Below are 19,702 nucleotides of genomic sequence, written 5' to 3' on the forward strand. Positions count from 1 at the left end.
GGTTAGAGTCAAGAATCCTCTGAATATCCTATAGGTTCTCAAACATGAGAGAAAATGAAATATCTGAGATGAACTAACAATGGTCTAGAGGGGAAAACTAGGTGTAGGTTACACATGAACCCACTATACTATCCCTGTAATTTTTCTGTAAATATAAAACCATTTCAAAATAAAAACATTATTTTTAAATGACCCAGAAATAATTTGCTTAATATACTGTACCGTGTAGCCACATTTTACAGAGAGAACTCACATATATCCATTAAAGGCATTACACACCCCCTTTTTTTAATTTAACTTGATAAAATAATAGGAATACCTGATCATGGAACAAGAGAACTATAGAAAACCTCATCACCAATAAAGTATTAGGAGTGCTATACTCTATACCAAATCTAACATGTGACAGTGACCCTGCTCAAATGAGACCATAACCTAGCTAAACAAGGTTTAACAAATAGATATACAGGACCAAAGTAATATTTAACAATTTCAAAATATTTTTCTGTATAACAGAGATCTCTTCGAACTGGAAAAAAGTGGGAGGGGGTGGAAGACTCAAAAACAATTCTTAATTGGATCGTTTATCTCTTACACTGTACATAAAATTTTCTGTTAATGCACGTATGCACTTTTGGTGGAGAATGTTCGCTTTCGTCACAAGCTGAATGGTATCTAGTAAGTAATCAAAAACAGTCTAAATTGGGTTCAAGTCACTAAAAATTTACTAGCCTGATGAGTGTATTGGTGGAGCCAAAAATTTTTCAAATTCCCTGAAACAGCAGTATTAACAGCTAGCATATATCGAACAGACAGGGTATGCCATACCTTGAGCTAAGTGCTTCTTCAAATGCATTATCTCATTTAATTCACACAACAATCTTTAAAGCAGAGCTCATTTTATAGAAGAGGAAAAACAAAAGCTTAGCAACAGCTATTAAGTGGTACAGCCAGCATTCAAAACCAAGGTCAGTCATCTCGGCTATGTTCCAATGAAAACTTACAAAAACAGGGAGTGGGTCACTGAGAGCTTATAGTCTGCCAACCCCCAACTCTACAACAAAGTGCCATAGAAAGCTTTATTTTGCTCTTAACAAAATCAACCCCAGGGAACTTGCTAAAAAAAGCAGCAACCCTAGAACCTCTTGAGAAGAGGATATGGGATTTGAGTGTCCACGTCACCTAAAAGATCCAGCAATAAAGAATTTATTAAATAAATTCTGATCCATCCACTATAGCGGATATTGCAAAAACATTAAAAATAATACAACTTAAGAACATATAAGAAATAAACTTGGTAAGATACAAAAATATATAACATTAATAGAGTTAAAAACATATAAATACCTAAAAACTCTGAACACACACACACCAAAACTAGAAGAAAATGGAATAAAATGCTCCCTGCAGATTTCCCCCATGTTATAGCTGGTGAGCCTGGAGCCAGTAGAGGTTATTTTCCCCCTTTTAACCCCATTTTGCCAATTTTTTAAAATGTGTCTATAGTGCAAACATGTTAAAGAATAGGACACTTAAACTTTGTTATGGAAATACAAGAGAAAGAAAACATTTTTTCTTTCATAGAAATGTTAAATATATCATTGATCTCATCAGAATAAAGCCATGAACTGCTTTTTCAATGCTTCTCTCCAAACCCTACAGATTATCTAAAAATGCCCAGCTTACCTCAAGTCCATGCCTTAGGACTCTGAGAGATGATCGGGGTCCCCTACCACAGGCCACATAGAGCTGTGGTGTGTCTTCATTGGCCAGATCAGCTATCTGCATAGAGAAAAGGCAAAAAAAGGTCTACTTGTACGAAGTTTTCACACCTAAACCTGATTTTCTTGGAGAACAAGGTACTTTTTAGTTTACTAAGCTTATATATTGGCTACAAGCCCAGGCAGCATCAAGGGGAAGAGCCCTCATGTTCCAAACACCAAACCAGACCAAACCAGTTTGAAGCAACAAGTTTTACTAACAAAAAAAGGCTTGTATCAGTTCTTCAGTTAACAAAGTATAGTATTATATAACCTCAAACTGAAATTTAGTTATTTCAACTAACAACATAAACTATAATATTATCAGTATCTGTGACTGTCACCAATAAAATTCATTTATTCATAACGTTAAAATTTATATACCTCCAATTACTCCTCTCATCAGTATTTCAAAATTACATTCGTTAGATTTCCTAGACTACACATTATCAAAGTTCCCTTATCTACAGATACTCCTATGACATAACTAACTAACTACTGGGTAACTATACCTGATTGTTCAGCCACCAGATGGGGAAGCCACGTGTTATGTTGGTATCCCAGACATCTAGCTGCTTTCCAGTACGTTTGTTGGTCAATATATAATGAGGCCAATCATTTGTACTGTAATTTTGTTGTTTTTTTTAAGACTTTATTTATTAATTTGACAGAGAGAGACAGCCAGCGAGAGAGGGAACACAAGCAGGGGGAGTGGGAGAGGAAGAAGCAGGCTCCCAGCAGAGGAGCCTGATGTGGGGCTCGATCCCAGAATGCTGGGATCACGCCCTGAGCCGAGGCAGACACCCAACGACTGTGCCACCCAGGCGCCCCTGTACTGTAATTTTGTTAAACAGGTCAGTTTAAGTGAAAATTCTTGACTGTCTATAAGGCAATACAGCTTACTGTAACATGGACAAATGTGTGTTGAGTGCATACAGCCTTCACACTGATCTCTTCTTTAAAAAAATTAACTCACCTATTTCAAATACACCATCTTGTTATTTAAAGCCTTGATAAAGAAGCACATATATCACTTTTTTACAACTTAACAATACCTTGCTATCTTATGTTTATTACTACATGCATTTAAAAACATTATTCAGAGAATATAAAAATCTTAAAAAAAAAAAAAAAAGGCGGGTGGGGGGGCGCCTGGGTGACTCAGCCAGTTAAGCGTCCCGACTCCTGATTTTGGCTCAGGTCATCATCTCAGGGTTACAGAGACTGAGACCGCATCAGGCTCCAAACCAAGCAGAGTCCACCTGAGATTCTCTCTCCCTCCCCGGCCCTCCCCCTGCTCACAAGTGCTCGAGAGCACGCTCACATGTGCTTTCTCTCTAAATAAATAAAAACTTTAAAAAACAAATATAAAAACATTATTCAGAGAAGAAATCCAGTTGCCTCACCAGGCTAGTAAAGACATCATGGCACAAAAAAATGCTTACCCCTACTAGAGATACCTGAACTTTCTGCTAATTTTATTCTTTGCTACAAACTATTCACACGATCATTTCCTCAAATTCAAATGGAAGGGGGAAAAAATCACTAATCATCTATTCAGGAATTACTTAGGATTTTCTATTGCCTCTGGGCTTTCTCGAAAAGAAAAGAACAAAAGCAGTTAATTTCAAGAATGGTTAATTTTACCAGGAATAGTGCCTTAATGCTGACTTGTTTCCCCAGCACATAGTAAATAAACCTCTCTCCGTTAATTAAAAGTGTGATCAACTAGACAGGGTAGGCTGGTGTCTAATGGTCACTCAAACCCCAGCAATCCAGGATACAAAGGCACGGCTAAATTCCTGCTAGCAGGAATTGTTGAGTGCTAGCAGCCGGGACACAGTCCCCATCCTGGGCCACCTTGGGTTCCTCCCTGAGGATGTATTTTAAAAAGTTTCTGTTACTGACTGATCCCAGTGTCTCTGGATTATTTTAAGAAATGGAGTTTTTAAAATCAGACACAGGTGTTCATCAACTACAAATATTCATAGACTATTAAGTGCCAAAAGGACAATTTCAGAACACTACGAAGTACATGAGCTTATTTACATTAAAAAGAAAGGAGTGGGGCACCTGGCTGGCTCAGTGGGTTAAGGGTCAGACTCTTGATTTCTGCTTAGGTCATATCTCCCCATAATGAAATCAAGCCCTGCATCAGGGCTCTGTGCTAGGCCTGGAGCCTGCTTGAATATGCTTTCTCCCTCTCCCCCCGCCTCCTCCCTGTACACACTCTCTCTCCAAAAAATAATAAAAAGAAAAAAAATACATAACACACACAAACACGCACGTGCATGGACAGATGCAGGGAATGCCTGGAAGCAATCACAAGAAGTTGTTAATAGCAGCATCCTCAGTGGATAGAAGCTGAAAACAAGATTGGAGGCAGGAATTCCACCATTCACCTTTTGCATGGTTTAGAATTTTTATACTGAACACGAGTTATAAAATTAAAAAAAAAAAGTCTAAGGATTTATGTAATGGTTTTTAGCTCCCCACCTTCCACCATGCTGGTGATTTCCACAGATACGCTGATGAACCTCACTCTTAGACTATACCTTAATTTAACTGCAGTTAAAACTTTAAACTCATTCAGATTCAAAAACATTTGGCTGGCACTGTTCATCACAGAAGTGACTGGAAAGACCCACACCTGGCAAAACAAAATGGGAGAGAGGCTGTCCAATTCATCAACCAGCACAAGGTTTTTGAGTGGTCTTGGTTGGAAGAAGAACGTGTCTCCTTCTTCCAGAGGCATGGCAGATGAAAACTCAGGTTCTTCATCATCATCTCCAAGATGTGCAATTTGATATAAGTAACTAGGGAGAAGCAAAGAAGAATTTTTTTTAAAAGATTTTATTTATTTATTTAACAGAGATAGAGACAGCCAGCGAGAGAGGGAACACAAGCAGGGGGAGTGGGAGAGGAAGAAGCAGGCTCATAGCGGAGGAGCCTGATGTGGGGCTCGATCCCATAACGCTGGGATCACGCCCTGAGCCGAAGGCAGACGCTTAACCGCTATGCCACCCAGGCGCCCCGAAGCAAAGAAGAATTTAATTAAACACCTCTGTCTAAAGATAATGGTTACTATAAACATAATGCTCATAAAGTACTTTACAAAGATCTAATCAAAATTCTAACATGCATTAATGAGTCAGCATCTAATGTTCAAAACCTCTGTCAAAGTGGGGTCTTCTTTCTTAGAATAGAATGGGATGAAGAACCTAATTTACTGAACTCAGGGGGCACCTGACTGGCTGGGCCGATAGAGGATATAACTCCTGATCTCGGGGTTCTGAGTTCAAGCCCCACCTCGGGCACAGAATTACTTTAAAAAAAAAAAAGGACTATTGAATTCAGATTGGTACAATGAAGGACCTTATTAGCACCACAGTGGTTAAAAGCACCTGGCTTCTGCTAAAGTGCCCAGGTCTGAATCCCAGCCCTACCCCTTAACTACCTGCATATTAATTATCTCTCTGTGCCTCACTTGTATCAATTTATAAAAACAAATTCCCACAGAGTTCAGTGAGTACATAGAACTGGGCATGGAACCTAGTAAGAACAGTGTCTGTCAAATAAAATGAAATAAAGGAAATTCAATGAAAATCCCATTTACACTTTAGGGAACTGGGTCATCATAGAGAATTTGTGAAATTTGTAAATTTGTGAAAGAAATTTGATCAGACACCTAAGTCCCTAAAATAAATGACATAAAAGAAATGAAATCAGACACCTAAGTCCCTAAAATAAAATGAGATAAACGAAAGCCAAAGAAAATCTACAACCATTTCCTATTTTAACCAAAACCAGGCCAAGTGTAACAGAAAACAAGAACTGGTGGTCACTTTGCAATAGCATGCAGATATTACAGTATCATTGCCCAAAACAAAACATAAACATATCAGAGGTAATAAGCAACAAAATGATCTTGTCCTTCTCCTGTCTGTCCTCTGGCTAATAATACTTAATGAAATGATTCAAAGGTAAGTCACCAAAAAAAAAAAAAAAAAAAAAAAAAAAGAGGTAAAAGCAACTTTAAGAGTAGATAATCTAGAACAATATACCATTGTAAGCGGAATATGCACTGAGCTCTTGGGAAGAAGCTCAATTTAAAAAAGAAACACCAAATCACTGGTCACGTTTACCCTTTAAGTAACAGATCAGGACCTTTAATACACAACACTTTAAATAACATTAAGTGTAGCTTTTTAGAGGAAGGATAAAATGATAAAATCAGCATCTGAAATACATAAGCTATTCAAGAAACATTTGCCAAATAAACCTCAGCATTTAACACTTTTGATAAACACATCAGATTCTACGCTATATTACAAAAAAAGCAAACAGGACTATTATTCTTGAACAATGTACACAAGCACTGAGAATGTAAGGTACACATATAAAAGGTTAATTAGTTTACATTTCTTACTCAGGCAAGAGGTGTATACACAGATGATGAAGACCACCTGTCAAAGATACCTTCAGTGTCTACTAACTGCCAATCATAAGGATGCTAGGCTCACCAACTCCATCAAAGGGAAGATTGGCCAAATCTTGGTAAAACAGTGTCTGTGACTATGGTGTTGTGCTTCAGAGCAGGAACTCTGGAACCAGATGGTCTGGCACTTAGGTGTCTGACCAAATTTCTTTCACAAATTTCACAAATTCTGTGACCCAGTTCCCTTAAGTGTAAATGGGATAAGGGCACCGTCTCACTGGGAATGTTATGCATTAATATGACGTTATCTGCAGTGCTAAGAACAGTGCTTGGAACAGAGTGAATATTAAATGCTAAGTGTCTGATAAATAGGTTGCTTTACAATTGATTTAATACCCACAGCACATGTTTCTGAGGCCCCAAATCAGCACTTTTTAAGTGTCCCAGACTTCAGATTCAGCAGCAACAGATAATTTCGCACAAGCTCAAACCCATCTCAGTCTGACAAGTACCCACCTGTATACTACAGTCTTTCTACTCTCTGCCCCAAGAGGTGATTTTCAAAACAGAAAGTTTTAGAAAATGAGTAAAAGAGGAAAAATAAAAAATCACATATAATCCTAGGAGTATCCCACAATACTCAAATTAATATTTCCTTGCATCTACTTCCAGTATTTTTACTTTCTAGTTTTTGTATGTAATTTTATTTTAGAGAACTGCATCATTCTTTAAAAAATTACTGTTTTTTTCAAATAAGCTCTGTATCTTAAAATTTTTTTCATATCAGTATCTTTTGCTTAAAATTTTTATTATGGAAATTTTTAAATAGGTACACAAGAGAGAAGAGTGTAATTAATGATCCCATATGTGCCCATCACTCAGCTTCAAAAAAGGTCAACCCATGGCCAGTCTTGTTTTATTTATATCCCACTTGCCCAAAATAGTATTAATTTCTTGATATAATCAAATAGCTAGTTAGCATTCAAATTTCTCCACTGTCTCAATATTTTTATTATTACTTTTTAAAGATTTATTTATTTGAGAGAAAGAATATGCACACACACATGGGAGCGGGCAGAGGGAGTGGGAGAGAGAGTCTTTTTTTTTTTTTTTAAAGATTTTATTTGAGACAGAGAGAGAGAAAAGAGCCCAATGCGGGAGCCACATCTCCCTCCTGTCAACTTTTATAGTAACCAGGGTGAACTAGGGTAATAAGAGGATTACTCACTGGTTTCCAAATTCTGATGCTACAAAAAGGAAGCCTGTTTTAAGCACACACATGGCAGCAGCAACAGGTACAGTATCAAAATACTTGAGCCGGATCTCAGTAACCTGGAAGGGGGGAAAAAGATTGTACCACATAGGCAAGTGAAGCTAGGCCACAGAAGGTAGCCCAGTATTGTAAGATAGCACAAGCAGAATAGCAAATACAACGTTGTCCTTAAGTATCTAAACCCGGGGTTAGCAAACTAAGGCCCAACACCAGCCATCCCTATTTGTTTACATACTTCCCATGCTGCTTCTGTGCCACAACGGCAGAGTTGTATAGTTGAGACAGATTATATGGCCCATAAAAGCTTACAATATTTACTACCGGGCCTTTACAAAAAAATCTGCCCACTCCTGAGCTAAACAGGTATCTAAAAAATTGCTCAGATGTTCACAGAGCTCCTACCTAAGATGAAAACAGTAACAGATCATGTGTATTACCAGTTTTCAGTAGACATCAAGAGCTTTTTCTTGTTACTCGGTCTCATACATGAGACTACCAGACCAGAAATCTGTTAACCAGAGAAAACCTACATTCATATACCAGTTGCAAATTTTAAAAGCTTTAACACCTTAGACAACCACTTTTTAAGGCATTATTTCCATTTTATTAACTTGTAAAGTATCAATTGTCCTATCTCAGAGTAGTTTTAATGAAGACGGTTTATAAAACCACTCTGTAAACCTTAAATGTACACATAAATATCAGTTTTTGAAATAAGGTTATTTAAATATATCAAAATTAGAATACCACAGGACGTTTTATCAAACCAGACTAAACCTAACCAAAGTGTTTTTTCATTTTTTCCCTCTCCATCCATGGTCTGCTTACCATATCTTCATCTGTCTCCAAAGTGATCTTGAAGATATCTCCCTGCTCAGTTTGGGCCAAAAAGAAGAACATTGATTTGGTCTTATGGGTGGCAGAGCAGACAAAAATCATTCCTCTTTCAGGGTCATCCAGGTCATTCTAGCAAAGTCAAATACAGAACCAACAACTTAGAAATGAGTACTTCTTATTTAGGAAATATAGCACCTTACCAAAAGGGATCATACAGGTCACCCCCCCCCCAAGGCCTTGAGGTACCCATAGTCTCTGCATATAAGCTCTGATCCAAAGCAGCCTATTAGCCAAAAATTCTTGTCTACTATAAATATGTCACAAAGCCCGTGTATAAAAAACAGCCACGGGTTGCCTGGGTAGCTCAATCCGTTAGAAAGACATAAAACCAGGGGTGAAAGGAGAGACTAAGGAAGCAGAGATGAAACAAGATTAGCTGAAGCTGGATATACAGTTCATTATATTCTACTTTGCATATGCTTAATAATTTCCACAGTAACTCTTAAGATTAAAATTGATAAAACACCATTTTCAACCACCAAAGTAGTAACTGAACTGAGGGGAAAAGCACTGTGTGAAAAGATGCTAGGGAAAAGAATATCTACCACCACAAAATTCATCATCTGCTTCCACACCAATTACAGAAAGGAAAAGGTACCTTCACAATTAAGAAGCACAGGCAGACACTACCTTAACAAAGTGATCAATTTAACATCACCAACGAGTCAAACGAACATTCTGTGCCCCTAATGTGATAGTGGGAAATATGTCACACCTTATGTAATGACTCTATCAAAAATATTAACATGGATATAGTCATATGGAAAAATATGATGGGACAAACTCCAAGAAAATTAGCCTGAAATCTTAAAAAAATGTCAACAGAAGACCAAAAGCAAACAAAGGTGAGATAAAATATTCTGAAGGACAGTAAAAGTAGATAAAAGGGAACTTTTGGGGACAATGAGAGAAACTGGTATATGAACTATACATAAGATAATTACATTACACAAAACAGTAAATTTCTTGGGCATGATACTGGTAGTGTGGTTATGTAGGAGGAAATTTTCTTTCTTTTCAGGAGCTACATATTAGGAGATTCTTAGAGTGTCATGATGACTGCAACTTATTTTCAAAAGGTTTGTCTAAAAAAGCATATAGATATATCACAAGAAAGAAAACCCAAGGGACACCTGGGTGGCTCAGTCAGTTAAGCGCCTGCCTTCAGCTCAGGTCACGATCCCAGGGTCCTCTGATCAAGTCCCACACTGGGCTCCTTACTCAGCAGGGACCCTGCTTGTCCCTCTGCCTGCCGCTCCCCTTGCTTGTGTGCCCACGTGCTGTCTCTCTCTCTCTCTCCCCCTCTCCCTCTGACAAATAAAGTCTTAAAAAAAAGAAAAAAAAAAAAAAGGAAAGAAAACCCAAATGCAGAAAACATTAAATTGGTGGATCTTCTTTCTGTATGTAAAAGGCAAACAGGAATTCACTGTTCTATTCTTTAAAATTTGTATGTTGGAATGGGGGGAAAAAGACAACGGAAAACAATCTATTGCCAATAAATATGTCTGGCTTCTTCAAACTAGAAACTTGCAAGAATTTCAAAGTCATCGTCCAGTTTCTTCTGAAATGGAAACGGTGTTTTTAATTCCCTTTCTCAAACAATTTGTTTTGCTTTTACTAAAATACTTTACCAGCTTTATTAAACACAAGATTTACAAAGAAACTAAAACCTCACAACACATAAACTAAGAGACTATATACTGTAACCACAAAAAATAAATTAACTTCAGGAACACCAGTAGCTTTTCTTATGGCAAAGATTTTTACCCGTCTCCTGGGAATTGGACATCGGATATCCGGTTGGTCACCAAAGTTCTTGTAGGTGATATAGTTTTCAGAGCAGATTAACACTCCACTTGGACCATCTGACCCTCCGGGAACTATCAGAAAAAAACAGAACTCGGCAATGATTTAACATAACCATGAATTACGATTTAGCTTTCAATTTCTTCTCTCCTTCAGCACAACTTGGATGATGGTGTAAGTGCCTGAAAAGTGTTTCTTTTCCTTGACACTAGCATAAGACAAGGATGGTGAGCAGTCTGGGTAGCCTTAGCCTGTCCAGATATCTGATAATGCATCTAAAATTTTTAGCTCCGAGCCCAAAACTCAGTTCTCATCTTTATCCCTATAACCCAACTGCATTCTAGACGCTCTTACTGGAAATTCCACAAGCAACTTAAAAATACATCGTATTCATAAACACACTCAAGTTCCTTCCCAAATCTGTTCCACCTCCTGAGTCCTCCATCTCAGAGAGCACTACTATCAACCAGAAGACCAAACCAGAAATCTGGGTGTCACTCTTCAATTCTCTCCCCTCACAGCTCTATTGATTCTACCTTCTTAGCAGTGCTCATGCTGCCAATCTCTCGGGTAAGTGAAACAACTTCCTCACCTGGTTTATAGTTTTATTCTCCGATCAATTAGCCAAAACGTAAGCAAGTAATGTTCCTAAAATGTTCATCTTTAACAGATTATTCCCCTGCTTAAAATCCTACAGTACCAACAATAGAAAATAAATAAAATCCTTCAGTAGCTACCTCCCCACCACAGTCCTTTAGCTCTACCCCAGTCCTTTTAGTTCTATTAATCCAATCACAATGAGCTTCCAGTTCTTTGAATGAATCATGTTCTTTCTTCACACACGGGCCGCCTTTGTGCATCTTGCTCTCCTTGTCCACAACAGAAACTCCTTCCTCCACCACTCCCCCCATACCTAACTAACTAGTCCTCAGGTCTCAGCATACAGAGCTCTTCTCCAGAAAGATTTCTCTAACATATTCCTTTTCTTTCCCTGGGTTAAGACCTCTTCTCTACCCTGTCATGGCATTTGGCACACACTCTGACAATTTTTTTGTTACTTGGACATATTCATCACTGGACTCAATCTTGCATAAAAGGAGACACCACACATAATTTTTCACCACTGCAGTCCCAGGTCCCAGGAGACTGACCCTGCACATACTGATTATACTCAACAAAAATTGCTGAACAAATGAAGCCCTTGTCAGCAAAACATATGATAATGTTACAGCAAATAATGAGACGTGTGATTTATTTTCCAAGGTTCTTCTGTTTAATATACGGCCTCTTCCTAAGATTCAATGCTCAAAGACAAGTGCTATATTATTCTCCAAAATCCTCCCTCAAGACATATTGCACATGAGACATCAATCCAAGTGCAGATAACTCAAAACAGAAAGGAATGGATCACTGTCTTCCCAAAGCCTGCTGAACTTTAAAGGACCACAAATACGGTCGTCTCCTTTAGTTTCTTAATATACTGAATTAAACAGATATTGATTTTCTTTTTAAGATTTCATTTTTAAGTTATCTCTACACCCAATGTGGGACTAGAATTTACATCCCCGAGAACAAGATTCACATGCTCCACTGACTGAGCCAACCAGGTGCCATGGATACTGATTTTCTAGTTGTGAACATCTCTGAATACCTACAAAAATCTTACTTAGCTATGATACATTTAAAGCAGACTTCAATTTCCTAACATTTAGGTTTTGGTATTTATAATCATAACCAACATACAGATTTTTGTTACTAACCTTCCCCAGTTTTGATACGTAAGTTATATTAAGCTCATAAAGTGGTATGAGCTTATTTTTTATTTTTTTTCCTCTCTCTGAAGAAATTTAAGGTCCCTGAAAATTCTGGACCTTAAATCTTTTGGGGAATAGTTTTGACTACTGCTCCAATTTCTTTAATGGGTGCTGGTCTATTCAGATTCTTAATTTTTTATAGGGTCAATTTCGGGAACTGCTTTCAAAAATATTTCTATTTCACCTAAGTTTTCAAATTCATGGACATACATACCGCTTTATCTGGTTGATCTATCCATTTCACTTGTCTTTTCAAAGAACTAGGTTTTAATTTTCTTAATGACAGCGAAAGACTGTTTACAGTCAGAGCACCCAACAGTAGTCAATATTCCAAGCTGAGTGCTCTCTGCATCCTTTCTTCCCTTCCCCCCTTAGAAGGTAAGAGTCAACCACTCCAGGATCTTCTAACTTCACCAAAACATAGAAAAGGTACTTAGATTTACTATAAATGGATTATAGCTTCCAAACCCTATTAAGTAAACTCTCCTAGGTTTGCATATAACATGGGCCAAGCAAAAAGGTACCTGTAAGGGGCACCTGGGTGATCAGTCGGTTAAGCCTCTGCCTTTGGCTGAGGTCATGATCCTGGAGGTCATGATCCTGGGGTCCTGGGATCGAGCTTCACGTTGGGCTCCCTGCTCAGCAGGGAGTCTGCTTCTCCCTCTCCTTCTGTCTTTCTCCCAACCCCCTCCCCCGCTCTTGCTCTCTCCCTCTCAACTGGATAAATAAAATCTTAAAAAAAAAAAAAAGTACCTGTAATAAGAAAATTGCCATGTTCCTCCAAAGGTTCACTGTATTTTCGAACCACATGATTTAAACCAAGGTCTAACTCATAGAAGGTAAGAGTCTGCTGGGTATTAGCCGCTGCTTCCCCTGTTGGATCATTGTCTGCTTCCTACAAAGAAGGACATTAGCACAAACACGGCATCAGGATTCCTCCATCCTACAAATGGGGAGGCAAAGGTCCGCAAAGTTTACCAAAGCTCACACTACTAGGTAATGGCAGAGCTGGAACAAGAACCTGGGTCTCCTATTTTTAGGACCAAGGTTCCCTCTACTGAAGGCTACTGCCTTCCATTCAAGGCAAAGAATGGTATGCTCCACCCTTCACTACCTCACTGCAAAAAAAATCCCACATACAGTTTCACCTCCTTTTTCAAACAGCTCTTCCTAAAAAATACTGTTTTTATACGGAGATCGTTCAAATCAGGATAAGGTGCTATTATATAGTTAAACTGTGAAACATTCCAAAGAGTCTTAGTAAGACATTTGGAAAACAGAGAAGATTTGTTAGCAGGAGAACTGTAAGAAATACACAATGAAGAAAGTAATCAGGAAAGCACTGAGGTGAATGAAAGACACCATCATGTGGGGGGATGGGGAGAAGGAGGATGGGAAAGGAAGAGAGAGAGAAGGGAGTCAGTGAGTCCCCATTACCTCATAATCCATTTCTAGACAAGCAAACATTGGATTTTCAAAGCCCACATCTACTCCAACCACATGATATACTAAAGTATTCGCTTTATGGGCCTCCAGGGGAGATGAAATGGTAAGCCGGGCTGCAGCATCTCTGTTCAAGATATATACCAATTTCTGTTTTTCAATGGCACCTATAGATAAAGGAGACAAAACAAATAAAATTTCCAGAAAATGAAAAGGGCTTATGGAACAGCCAGATTCACATCACAATTGTTCCTTTAAAATCATTACTAGCCAGCATTAACTCTACAAGTGTATTAACTTAGAATTTTGCTATTAGTAAAATAGACAACAGAATTTTACTCCCCTCCTTCCTAATAGGGATATTAATATCCCACTAACTCTTCACATTTTAGCATGCCCTAGATTTAATGATATTAGGAAACAAAATGATAATTCATAAAATTACCAGCTTTATTCTTTGAATTAAATCCAATGTTTTTGTGACTTATCAGAAAAAGAGTTGCCTTCTGGAGGCCTGATCAGATACACGGAATTTTCTTCAAGAGATTTATCAGAGAAGAGACATGAATGTGAATCATCACTTCAGGCTGATGAAAGCAACCATATTCACTGCCTAATTATGTACAATCATTTCACTGTAGGCTTTTTGCTACACATATAGAAATGGAAAAAACACCTAATCCAACCAAATAGGAAATAGAAAAGGTGTGTTAGGACTATTCCCATTATTTTAAAAGGAAAAACAACTTTAAACCATGGCATTAATCCAAATATGACCCAGACTTTACCCAGGTAAGGAACTTACTGGCACACTGCCAAGAGCACAGCACTGCTACCCTAAGCTGAGAATCTATAAGTCTCGGAGGTACACTTAATATAGCAAGTCACTCACTAATCATAACAGCTCGCCCTTTGGGATCCACAGCTAAGAACTGGCCAGGAACGATGCGGCGGCAACCACTCTTCCCAAAGGTTTCTTGGTGAATTTTCTCAAACATATTCTTAGATGGCTGGTATTCCAAGATAACAATCCGACCCGAGTCACTGCCAACCACAATGTAGTCTTTGGTGCCACCCGTCAGCCTAAAGGCCATGAGTGACCGGATAACACCAAATACTTCCACAGTTAGTAGAGTGTGTACTTTGCCAGTGTTGGGGTCAGGGCGAAGCAGCTCCAGTATCTTCCCACGGGAAACAACAATTTCCTGCTGTTTGGTTCCTAGATCACCAAAACAATAAAGATCACAATCAGAACTAGTCCAAAAAGTAACCTGGATGGATCAAAATGCCACTCAAGATAAATAAAATTAAGTCAAGGGCTCAGTATTTTAAGTTTTTTTAATTCTATTTCATTCCTAGAATTGATATGATTTAACGAAAGTGGTATCAAAGAAAAACTTTTAAAAAATGGTCACATAGGGGCACCTGGGTGGCTCAGTCGTTAAGCATCTGCCTTCGGCTCAGGTCACGCTCCCAGCGTTCTGGGATCGAGCCCTGCATCTGGCTCCCTGGTTGGCGGGAGCCTGCTTCTCCCTCTCCAGCTCCCCAGTGCTTGCATTCCCTCTCTCACTATCTCTGTCAAATAAATAAATAAAATCTTTAAAAAAAAAAAAAAGGTCACATAGTGGTGCCTGGGTGGGCTTAGTCTCTTAAGCATCTGCCTTCAGCTCAGGTCATGATCCCAGGGTCCTGGGATCAAGCCTCAGGTCAGGATCCCTGCTCAGCCAGGAGTCTGCTTCTCCCTCTCTCTGCCCCTCCTTCCGCTCATGCACATACGCTCTCTCAAATAAGTAAAATCTTTTAAAAAAAAACGCTCACATAGCTACATTTTAAAAACCATTTTTCTAAAATTTGCCATCAATCTGCATAATTGGGAGGTGTCTACAAATGATTATTAACATGTAATGTTCAGCTTCATAAAGTTAAGTATTTCCAAAGGCTCTTTCTAGCTCATCTTTAAGGCTATTATATTAGAAAATCGTATTAACTTTTTGTGCAGTCTGACGGATTATCTCAAACAACTTTTAAAGCTGCTATCTAATATATACCATTTATTTCTAAACTCAGTCCTGGAAAAGTTCACTTGCTTTCATAACCATTACTGACATTTTCAAATGCATAACAGCCAGTTTGCCCCCATCACTCCCTGCCTGCTACATGATTCCACTTGGATGTGCTGTCGTCAACTTTTAAATGAATGTTTAAAATAACTAAATTGCTTTTTCCCAAATTGCCTTTCTAGTCCCAACTAACCTGCTATCAATGTTAGTGTCATTTTCTCTACCACCCAGGCTGGAAACTCATATTCTTCTCTATCTGTCCCCACTTTCCTAGTACAAGTCTTCAATATCTAATGCCTAAACACCTTCCTTGCCTATCAGATATTCCACTCCTATCCACCCCAATCCATTCTCATTTGTTCAAGGCCGCTATTTATGAGGCGACCTTACTTCCCAAAAGTCCCCTCGGGATCAGATAAGATCAAGTACTTCAAATGGCTTTGAAGACCGTAAAGCATTATATAAATGATGTTGCCTAATGATTTAAGAAAAACTTTTCCTGTTATTTCAGTAAAAAAGTTTAAATTTGATAAACGAACTTGAAGCATGAAACAAGTTAATCTCAAAAATGTTAAATTCAGAAAGACAGTAACTAGAAATCTTACCAGAAAAGTTGCCATGAATGGCAAAGCTGATGCCTGTGGCTCGCTGCAAGGTCAAGTTGTATAGGAACATGATGGCAGCAACAGTGAGATACTCACAACTCCACAATCAGGCCTCAGTTGTAACAAGTCAAAACAAGCTAAGAGCACATAAAACAGAAAAATATCAGCTGGGAAACTTACTTTAACAGACATTTCTATATAGGAACTTCTGGCTGAAGGCAGAAGCCATACAGGAAGGCTTACTGACAAACAACATATTTAAAACTAGAGAGCATTCTATATGCCATGCACTGTGCTGTGTACTTTGCCTCTAATCCCTCAAGAAACCTATAAATAACTCATTATCATACTAATTATATAGAGGAAAAAACTGAGGTTAAGAAATTAAATCACCTGCCTGAGGTCAGTAACAAGTGGTAAAAATTTTGGGATCTTGACCATTAATACACTATTTGCCCTTACTGTCACAGAAACTAAGCAGCTCAATATGTACTTGTATCTGCATAGGCTATACACACACAGTTCAGAATTCTTTAAAAGGACAGCAAAAAGCTTCCATCCATCCATTCCCTAGCCATCCATTTCTCTTCCCTGGGGGGAATCAGTTTTACTACATTGTATTATGTCCTTCCAGATACTTTCTGCACATACAAGCAAAAATACGTTAATAGTAGATCTTCTCCCTTTTAACTAATGGTTGGGTACTATGTATTGTACACTTACTCACATTATTCTGCAACTTACTTTTCATTACTTTACCTTGAAGATAGCAATTAACAAAGGGCTTTCTCATTTTCATTTTCCAGCCACCGAGTATTCCATTGAATTGTGTATATAAGGATTCATTTAGCCAATACCCTTTGGATCAACATTTAAGTTCCCAATCTCCTGCTATTATGAATACTGCTGCAAAAAAAAAAAAAAAAAAAAAAAAAACCCTCCTACTGGGGCACCTGGATGGCTCAGTTGGAAGAGTGTGTAACTCTTGATCTTCAGGTCCCGAGTTCAAGTCCCACATAGAATGTAAAGATTACTTAAATAAAGTTAAAAAAAAAAAAAACTTTCATTTTTTTTTTAAAGTGGGCTCCACACCCAGCTTCATGCCCATGGGGCTTGAGCTCAGAACCCTGAGATCAAGAATCAGATACTTAACCGACTGAGCCACCCTGGTGTCCCCAAAAAAACTTTAATTAAAAAAAAATATGAGAGAAAAGAAAACCCCTCCTATATAGGCCATTTATACATGTAAGACTGTATCTTTAAGAGTCATCCCGAAAAGGACCCTGGGTGACTCAGTGGGTTAAAAATCTACCTTCCAATCAGGTCATGATCCCAGGGTCCTGGGATTGAGTCCTGCATCGGGCACCTTGCTCAGCAGGGAGCCTGCTTCTCCCTCTGCCTGTGCTCACTTGCTTGCTCTGACAAATAAATAAAATCTTAAAAAAAAAAAAATTAATCCCTAGAAGTGAAATTGCTGGATTGAGAGGTTCATACATTTGAAATTTTGACAGATACTGCCAAATTACCTTTCAAAGAAACTCTACCAATCTATATCCCCAGAAATGCATGAGTCCCTATTTCCCCACAACCAGAACTTTGCTAATCTAACAGATAAAACTGGTAACTTAAGGGTAGTTTCCATTTGCCTCTCTTATCTATCTCAATATTTGACAATTAGAATTTAAAATGTAAATCCACTCATAAAAAACTAAAACAAAACTCAATTCCTACCACTTCAGGAGGCCTCTCTAAAGAAATATACAGTCACATAATAGGATTCTTTTCATTAGATAGGACTGAAGACTGCAAACTGATGTACCTTTATCAAAAATTACCCAAAACTACAACTATACAATTACTGCCAGAAAACTTTTTCAATTATTTAAAGATCTTGAAAAATCTAAAGTAACCACTCTGTAATTAACACAAAAATGTGATTTTGTTAAATGAGAGAACAGAATTATGAGTAAATGTCCTCAAAAATAGTAGTCACCCAGCTTTTGCCCAGCCCAGAAATGGTTAAAAGACGAAAAGATTGAACCCTCCACCCTGGAAACGGGTCCCGAGATATAAATTTTCCTTCTTGAAACTAAGGAACATCTTTAACTTTCTTCTAAGATGGTAGGGAAGAAAGAAAAGCTATGTGGTGAAAAAAGAAGGGAGTGGGGAAATGACCTACAAAAGAAGAGAAAATGCGCTGACAGAAACACACACACACATCCCCAGAAGGGCTTATACATTGCGATGGTTCCAGGGAAAGCTGCTCTCAGCTTAAAGTCTGAGGAAAAAGAGGCAAAGAATATGCCGTAATTGCTCTCAACTGAAAAGTAGTAATGTGATCAACTATACTTCAATTTAAAAAAAAAAAAGAAAGAAGAAAGAAGAGTGAATGTGATTCTCAAACAAAAGTAAATTTATCCTATCACATCCTGCTGTGGTTATAAAACTTCAAACATAATTTCATAACTGCAGTTATCAACAACATAATTTATAATGAAACCCTATCATGTCAACATGATCCATGTTGCAGGACTGACTATACTAAAATCAAGGAATTGCTATTAAAAAAAAAAAAAAAAAAGGAAACCACGGGCCACTTCTGAAGCCCTGAAAAGTTCCCCAGCCTACTCTTCATTCTTTATAACTCCTTGAGAACTCCATCTACTTTCCAGTACCTTTATAACTGATGGCATCCATTACAGCCTGCAGAATTCAAACCTACTTGGGCTCACGTTCCCCAGCTGTTCCTTTTTATTAGATAATGGAAGAAGTTGCATTTTGGAGGAAGATCAGTCCAAAACTACAGAACTATATACCAGAAACCACTAACGGCCAAAACTTGGTAAATTTTGCGATTTCCCCTACTCCTACCTCCTGTCTGTGACCACTACAAATTGAGGTAATTGCTGCCAAAGTAACATCATTGCATTCAAACTTCGCAAAGTCTTCAAAATAGATAGTACTGTTCCCCACTTTACAAATGATAAAACTGAAAATCAGTGAAGGAAATAGTTGTCCAAGTACCAAAACACAAATTCAAACGAGGGTCCTGGCACCAAAAACTGTTTCCGTTATTTAAGCTTTCAACACGCTGGGTCTTCCCAGCTTACAGTTGGTCTGTCGTTTACGTCCATCCCGCCCCTCTCTCACCTACCCCTGGGCCTAAAAGCTGGGAAATTTCTAGAAGTTTTATTTTGATCCAGGCTTCCTTCCCACCTTGGAAACGGAAGTCGGTGACGACTCCTGGAATCCGTTTTTGTACCCAAGCGCTCCCCTCCACCTCCTGCCTTGGCCGGGACCTTACGGGCCTAAGCGGCTTCAAAGACCCCGGCCAAAGGCTCGGCCAACTCTCCTACATGACCGCTCTCTGCTTCCCCAAGCCCGGGGAAGTTGGGAGGCTGCTTCTTTACCCTGTAGCAGGAAGGATGGCGTAGATATCCGACAGATGCTGAGCTCCTTCAAGGCCTAAGCCACCGCCAGCGTCAACCCGCCGGCGTCCGCCATTAGCTCTTGAGGCAGGGACCTTCCGGCGGGCGCGCGACGTATAAAAGGTCCCCAACCGGCGCCTGAAGAATATATATGTAATTTTTTAAAAATATTTCTGCC

General features: G+C 38.6%; 1 protein-coding gene and 1 non-coding gene across 2 annotated transcripts in view; both read right to left on the bottom strand.

Moving 5' to 3' along the window:
• The window catches only part of SF3B3 (splicing factor 3b subunit 3), a 41,177-nt gene extending 21,517 nt beyond the window's left edge, over positions 1-19,660 (bottom strand). Inside the window, exons 1-10 of the mRNA XM_045810288.2 lie at positions 19,507-19,660; positions 16,097-16,233; positions 14,324-14,650; positions 13,426-13,598; positions 12,742-12,883; positions 10,136-10,248; positions 8,300-8,437; positions 7,427-7,530; positions 4,411-4,576; positions 1,687-1,782 (exon numbers count right to left, since the gene is read on the bottom strand). Of these exons, the coding sequence (XP_045666244.1) occupies positions 1,687-1,782; positions 4,411-4,576; positions 7,427-7,530; positions 8,300-8,437; positions 10,136-10,248; positions 12,742-12,883; positions 13,426-13,598; positions 14,324-14,650; positions 16,097-16,166 (1,329 nt within the window). The 5' untranslated portion in view covers positions 16,167-16,233; positions 19,507-19,660. The remainder of the gene's footprint in view (positions 1-1,686; positions 1,783-4,410; positions 4,577-7,426; positions 7,531-8,299; positions 8,438-10,135; positions 10,249-12,741; positions 12,884-13,425; positions 13,599-14,323; positions 14,651-16,096; positions 16,234-19,506) is intronic.
• On the bottom strand, positions 13,942-14,021 carry LOC123800554 (small nucleolar RNA SNORD111). Its single transcript, XR_006781944.1, has one exon. It is a non-coding gene; the product is annotated as a small nucleolar RNA SNORD111 (small nucleolar RNA).
• Positions 19,661-19,702: the final 42 nt, after the last annotated feature.

This window comes from Ursus americanus, chromosome 21, assembly GCF_024610735.1.
Source record: "Ursus americanus isolate L20-20 chromosome 21, mUrsAme1.1.p, whole genome shotgun sequence".
Lineage (NCBI taxonomy): Eukaryota > Metazoa > Chordata > Mammalia > Carnivora > Ursidae > Ursus > Ursus americanus.